This window comes from Embiotoca jacksoni, unplaced genomic scaffold (genome assembly GCF_022577435.1).
Source record: "Embiotoca jacksoni isolate LCO1_2020_lvr unplaced genomic scaffold, fEmbJac1.0.p SCAF_6, whole genome shotgun sequence".
Taxonomy (NCBI): Eukaryota; Metazoa; Chordata; class Actinopteri; family Embiotocidae; genus Embiotoca; species Embiotoca jacksoni.
Window position 1 is genome coordinate 3,070,001 of NW_027185414.1, and position 8,967 is coordinate 3,078,967.

The window sequence follows — 8,967 nt, forward strand, 5'->3', positions numbered from 1 at the left end:
ACCAAAAAGTAAATTTGAGTCAAATTACCAAATGTATTCAGCCTGACTCCGCCCACCTGTTGAGCTCAGCCCTGAGTCTTCGCTGTGATGACAGTCTGGGAACCCGGTTTGTATTAAGGTTCATTCAGCCGCTCTGAATTGGAGGACCAATCAGCAGTCAGTGGGTTTGGCCAAGTGCGGTAAGACTGAAGTCCAGTGTTTGTTTCTAAATGAAGTTCCAACCGGAGCGCTGTGGTTGAGTTTCACCATACAACATTCATCATATGGTGGTCACTGCCGATCGCTTAAAAGGCTGTTCCAACAGTTTTAAAATGACTGGAAACAATCCCTAATGGAGTTTATCCAGACGTCTATATTCACGCTGTGAATTCAGGTCTAATGATACCAGGCTAAAATCTATAATCAATTTTCTACCATGCCTGAGCCTGAACTTCCACTATATCTGCAGTGCATGCAACAGAATTTTAGTTCCAATGATTGAAATTATCACTGAAATGCTCCTTTGAATTCATACTTCTTTTTACTTATATTTTAATGCGCTCAGGCTTTACTGTCATCCTTTATACTGATGATTCTGCAAAGCAGAGCTTCATGAATATCAACATCTTTGAAATGCTCCAACTGAAATGTAGACACAGCATCATCATTTTTTTATATCTACCAACAGATAAAACTTTCTAACCTTAAATCCAAACCATTTCTAACTTAGGTCCAGCAGTGTTCATCCATATTGTCTCTCCAGCGTCTACTAGTCCACCTAACATTGTGCTCAGATTGACACTTTAAAAAAACACTACAAATAGGATTTAAATTGGAGTACATGGCTGGTCTTGACACCTGAGAAGCACACCTCGGGACCACTAGTGTGGTGTAACCTTCGGCACCTTTCAGGGAGTAAAAGATTGAGGGTGAATCATGTATTCGGGTTGCTAACGTCCACCCTCGTATCTCATCACCTCCCGTCTCTTTTAACGGCCACTAAGGTCAGGGCGAGCCCGCTGATTGACATTTGGCATTTCTGTGTGTTTGCACTGCCGCCTCTGGTATTTGCTCCTCTAATAACAAAGTCAGGCGGAGGGCAAAGCACCGGGGCAAAGACATGTTGTCCTGCCTAACAAGCCAACAGGGCTTTCATGCAGATCCGGTGAACTTCTATGCGATGCGATATTAGCTGGGATATTAAGAAACATCCACATGAATATGATTCAGGAAGGCAAGAAGATGAATGGTGTGTTTGGATCACACAGGAAGTCATTCAGTGAAGCAGATTGTAATCAATCTCATCTCTACACGGGCCAAACTTTAATTAGTTGACATTAGAGCCCGGTGAGACTTCAGCATGCATCACTGCAGCTTTCCACCTGCTTTTTGACGCGCACCCACGACTGTCAGTAAAACCTTTAGATGGACACAAATCAATGCTCTGCTGCTTAATGATGATTTGAGCCTCAGGACGACAATTTGGAGGTATCCCCCGGACAGTCAATTAAAGCGGGCTTCGACAGCAGCACAGTTATCAGTTATCGTAAGGAAAGAACATCACACCAATCAATCTGCTTCCTAAAAACATGCTGCATCAAAACAGAAAAGGCCTCGTGAGACGCTGGTAGCTTTGAAGCTAGATGAAGGCTTTATTAGAAACCAGAACCGGCGTGAGAAGAAAGTGGAGTCAATGTGTTGCTGGCCGTCGTTTGGATGCAGCATATTAGTCAGCATCAGGGATGGACCGGCTGCTCCATAAAAGAGACATTAATTTCTAAAAGTCTCTCTAATGTACTGATTAGGTTTAAACAAAAACAGCAGATGTCCTGTCGTCATCTGCTGCAACATTTAGACAACATGTTGGGAATGAAAAAAGGATTGTTTCATTCACATACTTTAAAATTGATGCCTGTTCCTCCCTCATTTCACCAGAGCTCGCAAAACAGATTTAAATACATTATTGACTGCGCTGTCACCAGTCCACATGATGTGGAATATTTATTATTCATTTGTGCTCAACTACTGTCAAACGGTGACCTCTGAAGAAGAATGTTCCACTCCTTAAATCAAACCACATTATATTACTCTGCTGAATAAAATACTACTCTTTTCTGGGACATGATCAAGTTTAATCCTCAAAGTGATGAATGCAACATCTGAAACACTTTAAACCAGGGGTGTCAAACATACGGCCCGCGGGCCGGATCCGGCCCGCCAGGGGGTCCAGCTCGGCCCGCCGGATGACTTTGCTAAGTGTGAAAATTACAGAAAGACATAAATTGCATTTCTATGAGAATATGGAGGTTTATGAGTACAAACGTTTTGTAATTGTTTTAATTGATCCAATAATTGCTTCAAAAACAGCGTAGATGCAACGTCTGCTCCGGAGGAAGAAGCGCTCGCTGCTCGGGAATCTGCAGAGGAGAGCCCAGGCGGATAAACAGTGGGCTGATGTCTGAGTTTTTGCTCTTTATGTTTCTAGTTTATTGTAGAAAGACCTTAAAATAGGGTTTATCGTCCAAAAACCGTCACCAATGATTTAAACATGGAGAAATATTGTCGTTATGTATGCGTTATTATGCTATGATTTTACTGGTCTGGCCCACTTGAGATCAAAGTGGGCAGTATGTGGCCCCTTAACTAAAATGAGTTTGACACCCCTGGGTTAAACTGAATTCAACTTAAATAATGTACAATTGTACTTAACTTCAGAATTTCATCTCCATGGTTATTTTTACATCTTCTGTACTTTTCAGGAAAAAGATTAAGTTAATTATTATATCGGTAATATTTGACTTTTTCTCACAAAACATGCAATTATCTTCGTATATAGAGTTGAAACTACCAAGATACAAAAGTAACCACAGGAATTTCACATGTGTAAAAACTCCTGTGATCACGTGATTTTGCACATGTGAAACATGTTGTGTGAAGCCCATGAAGATTCCCATTTGAAAACTTTTCCAACTATTTCCCCATGTTATCATGGGTTGCAACATATGTTTAACATGTGCCATACATGTGATCACACGTGTCCCGTGAGGAAAACATGGGAAACTCATCCCCGACTGCCGCAATTCCACTGTAAAAGATGGAGGACAAATCCGTGGTCCTCACTCTGACCAAAAATGCAAAGTTGAGCCAAAGCTTATGTAAGGTTCAGCAGTCAGAGTTACTCAAACCAAGGAGACTATCCCAATATATATTTTTAGCACAAAATTCCCTCTCTTTGTGTTGCTGTCGCCCGCTGCAGCTCAGCCAGGAACGCCCTAGAAAACAGGAGAATGTTGAACTAAAAAGACAGAAATGTTGGAAGATAGCCACTTAGTGAGGACTGTGGATGTTGACCCTCATTACTTACACTAGATGTGTGTTGGGGAAGGAAGAATCATTCACACCACATTGCCGGGAGGGATGGATAATGATTACACCCGCCAGTATTTTTTTCAATATACACATGATGTTGTCAGTAATTATAAATCATAAATTTGAATTTATCCAAGAAATCCTGTGACAAGACTTGTAAAAGATGTAAAACATGATATCTAAAAGCAGCACTGTGACTGCCCCTGTTGCACACAAACAGAGTGCAGCGCACTTAGCAGGGTTTAGCAATAACTTTCTTGAGCAACTACTTTTAGGTTAATAAACATCTGCACCTGAGTTTTACAATGACTAGTATGTGCAGATTAGCAACGTCACCATGGACCTGAAACTTGAGTTGCAGGAATCCAAATCAGGTGAGAAACTTGTGCATTTTTAACATGCTCCGAGTGGACGCCTTGTCATTTGCAGCCCAGTTCAGGTCATGTACGCAGAATTTTTTTTCACTCAGAGGAGTGAGAACATCCCAGTAGAAGTCGGTGTTGACAGTCTGACTTCACGTTGCACAACCCCACCAATGAGAAAGAAAACACACCTGATAAGCAAGTTAAGTAATTGATCAAAAGGGCTGCAAAGGAGATCAATGTTTAAAGTGTTTAACCCAGTTTAAATGAGTTGAATACTGAATTAAAAAAAAAAAAAAAAAGTTGTGTGAGATGGAAATTGTTTGTTGGATGTTTGAAGGTCAATCCCAATAAAGAGAGAAATAGAAAAGAAGAAAAGAAGAAAAGTCACCTGGTTTCGCTCCTGACCTGACGTGCTCTCGATCAGTGACATCGTGCCCCTCCAGAAACACGAATGTCACTCAAAACACCTCATCTGGCTCATGGCTTCATTGGAAGTCTTTGAGGCATTTTAAGGATCTCTATCACAGACTTCCAGAATTTTCCAAAAGTTGCAAATGCGCACAAAAACATGTGTAACTCAGGTGATCGAGCAATGTGCTGTAACTTGCAACAATTACTCACTAAGGTTATTGCTTCCTCAGCAAATCCCTGTGCTGCACTCAGTTCATCCACAACAGGAACAATCTCTGACCTTTCTCATCACACCTTGTTTAACTATTTGTTTTTCGATGACATGACATTCGAGAAGTTTGGGGGTTTGTGTTGTTGAACATGTCACATGTTTGTGACCCTAAAGGTAGGGCGTCAAGGCACTCTGTCAACACAGATGTTATATTGGCACTGGTATTGGAAAAGAAATGACACCCAGCCCTGCTCATGACTGCTAACTCATCAAATATCTTCTCAGCTATGCTCCTTTCTGTTTGTAGGCAGTGAAACATCAGACTAACCCGTCCGTTTGGGTGGAGCTGTAAACAGTAAACACTCGGACAGAAGTGCCGAGTTATTTTTTTTGGTGAAAACTACAAACTTCTTCGAGCTCCCTTTAAAGTCTTCGGGCGTCTGATTTGACACCTAAAAGAGAGATTTAGGGTGGAGCATCACTTCAACCGTGACTGTTCATACATTCCCCACTGCTTTCTTCTTCTTGTGTTCAGTAAGAACGGAACATCAGTCCTGAAGCACTGTGGGGATGTAAGCTACCCGGCCCGCCGAAATTACAAAATTGCTTTTCATGGGCAAATCACAAATGCACTCGGTTTATGTCGGGCGATGTCGGCTGTCAGTTCAAAGACATAAACTGAAAACATGGAAGAAAAAAAAAAAAAGAAGTCCGCTGCTGCGGGCTAATAGTTTCTCCTCGCTGCACCAGGAGTGTTCGGAGCAGGTGACGTGAGTGGGGCCTTCGGGGGAGGAGGTGCTGCGTGGGGGAGGAGGTGCTGCGTGGGGGAGGAGGTGCTGCGTGGGGGAGGAGGTGCACGTCTGTCAGCCTGTTCACAGCAGAGCTCGAACACCGCCGCCTCCAGCCATCACACCTGTCGGTCTGTCTGTCTGTCATTCTGTCTGTCGGTCGGTCTGTCTGTCTGTCTGTGGGTCACTCGCTCTGCTGCTCTGCCCAGATGATGATCATACACTGTTGGCTATGAATGTACGTTATTCTCCATAAACACTTTTCCTTCGAGGTCTCTTCACATCCACATGAGTCTGTGAGTTTGGTTTCTTATTAATGTCATGATTTCCTGTGTTTTCACTTTCTCCTGAGATCGTATTAGACAGTATTTGCAGAGATAATAGATAAGGGAAGTGGCTTTTTTTCCTACCTGTTGCACAATAATTAAATATTAAAAGATAAACTTCCCCACTAGACGTCTAATTGAGCTTCATGTCTTCTCTCCTGGAAGCGCAGCAAATTTGATTATTAAAAGTTCACCATATTAAATTCTTTGCTCATTTCTCCCCCCAGAGGCCTTTTTTTTTCATGCCTCTGCGCAGGCGACAGCTGTGGGCCGAGACATTATGTCCCCAGGTCGTCCGTCCGTCCCATGAGCGCGATGTCTCAGGAACGTCTCGAAGGAATTACTTCACATTTGGCACAAATGTTCACTCGGACTGAAGGATGGACCGATTTAAATTTTGTGACCTCGCAAAACGAGTTTGTCGCCACAGGTCAATAATTCATACACTAATTAGGACAAAATTACACACAAATGTCAAAATGGATAAATTTACCAAGTGATGGCATTTGATTTCCTGGGGTCAAAGGTCAACTTCGCTGCGATATCATAATGTTGGGCCAAAACAGTTTTCTGTCCATTATTCACCACTATAACTGAACAGAAGGGAGATTGTGACCATGTTTCATATTTGGTAGAATACTGAACTGGTGCTGATTGTATTGATCAGCTTTATTGGACAAATTCCTTCAAAGTCTCCACTACTTGTATGAGTCTGGACAGACCTGGATATAAACAGCTATGTAACTGGTTGGAGGCATGCAACCACATGGTGGGGATTCTAGTGTGACTAGTTAATTGGGAGATGTTGTTATACATGAAAAAGGACTTAAATAAACTACTTATCTGCCAATTAAGGTATTTAAATAAAGAGTGTTCACTGGTTAGTCAGTGACGACCGTAGCTCTGGCTTATTTCAAATCTGAACCCGTGCAGTTTGGCTGTGATTGCTGAAAGAAACTTCTGATCCAACTTAAAGGATTCTCTGAATGGCAAATTTCAGCTCTTTTCTCAGCTTGCGTTTCAGAAATGTACTAGTTTACTAACAGTTTTAGTTAATAGGCATCTTTTCTGGTTCCGGCTGCCACCTGCTTTGATCTGTTTAGTTTCTATGGTTACACATGTTGTGCTTGTTTATTGCGAAGTTAGAGGAGCAGACACTCTTTACCTGTTTATAGTGGAGTGTCCAGAGACCAGGTCAGTCTGCTCTGCAGCAATAACAGGTGAAATCACTGTAGTCCAAATCACTCTCCTCGGTAATTTCACTTCCCAAACTGAGGCTGTTCAAACAGAGCTGTGTTGTTTTCTGGTCGTTATTAAAGAGCTGGGCAGGTAGTTGTTAGTCATCAATATAGATATCAATATCAATATTTTATATATATATATATATAACAAATCACAAATTAGTTTCAATGGGCTTTACAGTCTTTACAACATACTTGGTAGGGCAACTTTTGAACTGTAATAAGTTACTTTGTTGAAAATATAATGAGTAATGTAATTATTGTTATTACTTTGCCAATATAATGTAACTTATTACATTTGATAGATTTGATTTTCTAACAAATGTTTTAAATGGGACAATAAAGCTGGACACTTCTAAAAACTAAATGTAAACTGTATAAACCCACAACAGAACCCAGTTGGTTACTGGAATTGAATGGAATTGTTTTGATTTTAAAGCACAAACAACCAAAATAAATCACAAGTATGTAAATGAAAACTGACTGGAGGAAAGAATTTTTCCAGAACCTCCAACCAAGTCTTCATTCAGGTCGACTGCTGAGATGCTGAGTGATGAGAACTATCAACGGGGCGGGTTCCTGATCACTGTTTCTATCACTCGGTCCTGAATGACTCTCTGTAAATATGTTTTGGTCTCATCTGACGACATGGTCAACCGTGTTGGTGTAATGGTTTACAGTAATGCACATGGATTTGATTAACAGACGAGAGGCGGTGTGAATTCAAACAAGAGAACCAATCAAAAACGAGGATCAGACTTTGAGCACATGGAGCCTGTTTAGATGTAGACACAAAGCAAAAGGATGCAAAGCAACAGAATCAATGTTATATTCTACATTTCATATATATATATATATAATATATTCAGATGTAACCCCTCTGTAATCACCAACCTTTTTAAAAGTAACTAATTTAATGACATACTTTTGTTTTTTACAAATACATATAAACTCTGTGCTGTTACACAGCATGTGATTTTCCAAATGAATGCAGGCTGTTGAAAAGTCAGCAGTAAAGTTCAGGGTACTGTATGTCCCAGTCCTTACAGCACTCCAAGTTAAATGATCATATTTGATTGTGATTCTCTGTGTGTCATTTAGAAAGCGGACGACCGGGAGAAGAGGCAGGAAGCCCACCGTTTCCATTTCGACGCCATGTGAAGGAAGAGAACTGCATCGTGGGAGACGATCCTCACCCGACCACTCCCTTCTCCCCTGCACACATTTTCACCCAGACTCATCTGAAGGGCCAATAAACGGATGCTCATTCGCCCCAAAACGTTTCTTTTTGATATTTTTCAGTCCTCGAGTCAGACGTGAATATTTATGTTCCATTTCATTTATTCATTCCAGTGTTAGAAGTACAGGAGCTGCAACAAGGCCACAGAGACACGCAGGGAAATTTAAAGCAGGGATTTCTGTGGCGCGGCTGGAATTAGCAGCGTCATCATCGCTTGTGTTGTATCTTGACAAAATGAAACGGATTCATGTCAGACGAGTAACTCCAATAAGATGTTTGTTTATATTTGTTGATGGAAGGAATGCACCTTTTGCATCAAATGTTGAAATGTTACAGTCTTTGGTGTGGGTTTTTTTCAGTGAAATTAAACTGGATTGAATTCTGTGACATTGATCTCAGAAGGTGCAGCAGCAACTGGTGGCGAGTGAACCAACAGTGGACACGTGATATAATGATGCCGCGCAACGTTTTTCTGCTTCCAATCTCACCAAAAGTGATGAATGGGCTTCGGCCCTGCTGACTGCAAATTCATTTTTTTCTCAGTTGATTGTATCACAGCGCTTCATGGGAGTGCCAAAAAAGAGGAGATGCATCCTACAAATGTCTAATGCTACTGTATGAAGCCCCAGCAAATAGTCTGAACCCTGTTTGTCCTGCTGAATAAGGCACGAGATAAAGTTTTAATTTGATGTTATCTTTTAAACCTTAATCGAGCCAATCACTCCAGATATTTGTTTTCCAAGAAGGAGCTCATGCCTTTTTTTTTAAATGTGGTTTGCACTTTTTTAACTAATGATTAACTGTGGGTGTCTGTAATTTATTTTATGTTGTGGATTTAGCTTGCAAATGAATGTTCAAGCAACTAAAAGTGTTTACTTCCCGAGTTCGACAATAAAGGTTTCTTCTGCTTACATCAAATGTTACGTTAACTTCAAGTCTTTTTCCTGCTCTGCTCTCCTTAAAGCTGCACGTCAGACCTCCAAAACCACAAAACACCACGTTTAAGAATCTTCTCCCTGAAGCTCCTTTTTCGAAGA

General features: G+C 41.2%; 1 protein-coding gene across 1 annotated transcript in view; it reads left to right on the forward strand.

Moving 5' to 3' along the window:
* itfg1 (integrin alpha FG-GAP repeat containing 1) overlaps positions 1–8,848 on the forward strand; it is a 154,313-nt gene extending 145,465 nt beyond the window's left edge. Inside the window, exon 18 of the mRNA XM_069173976.1 lies at positions 7,792–8,848. Coding sequence (XP_069030077.1) covers positions 7,792–7,851 — 60 coding nt within the window. The 3' untranslated portion in view covers positions 7,852–8,848. The remainder of the gene's footprint in view (positions 1–7,791) is intronic.
* The last annotated feature ends 119 nt before the right edge of the window (positions 8,849–8,967 follow it).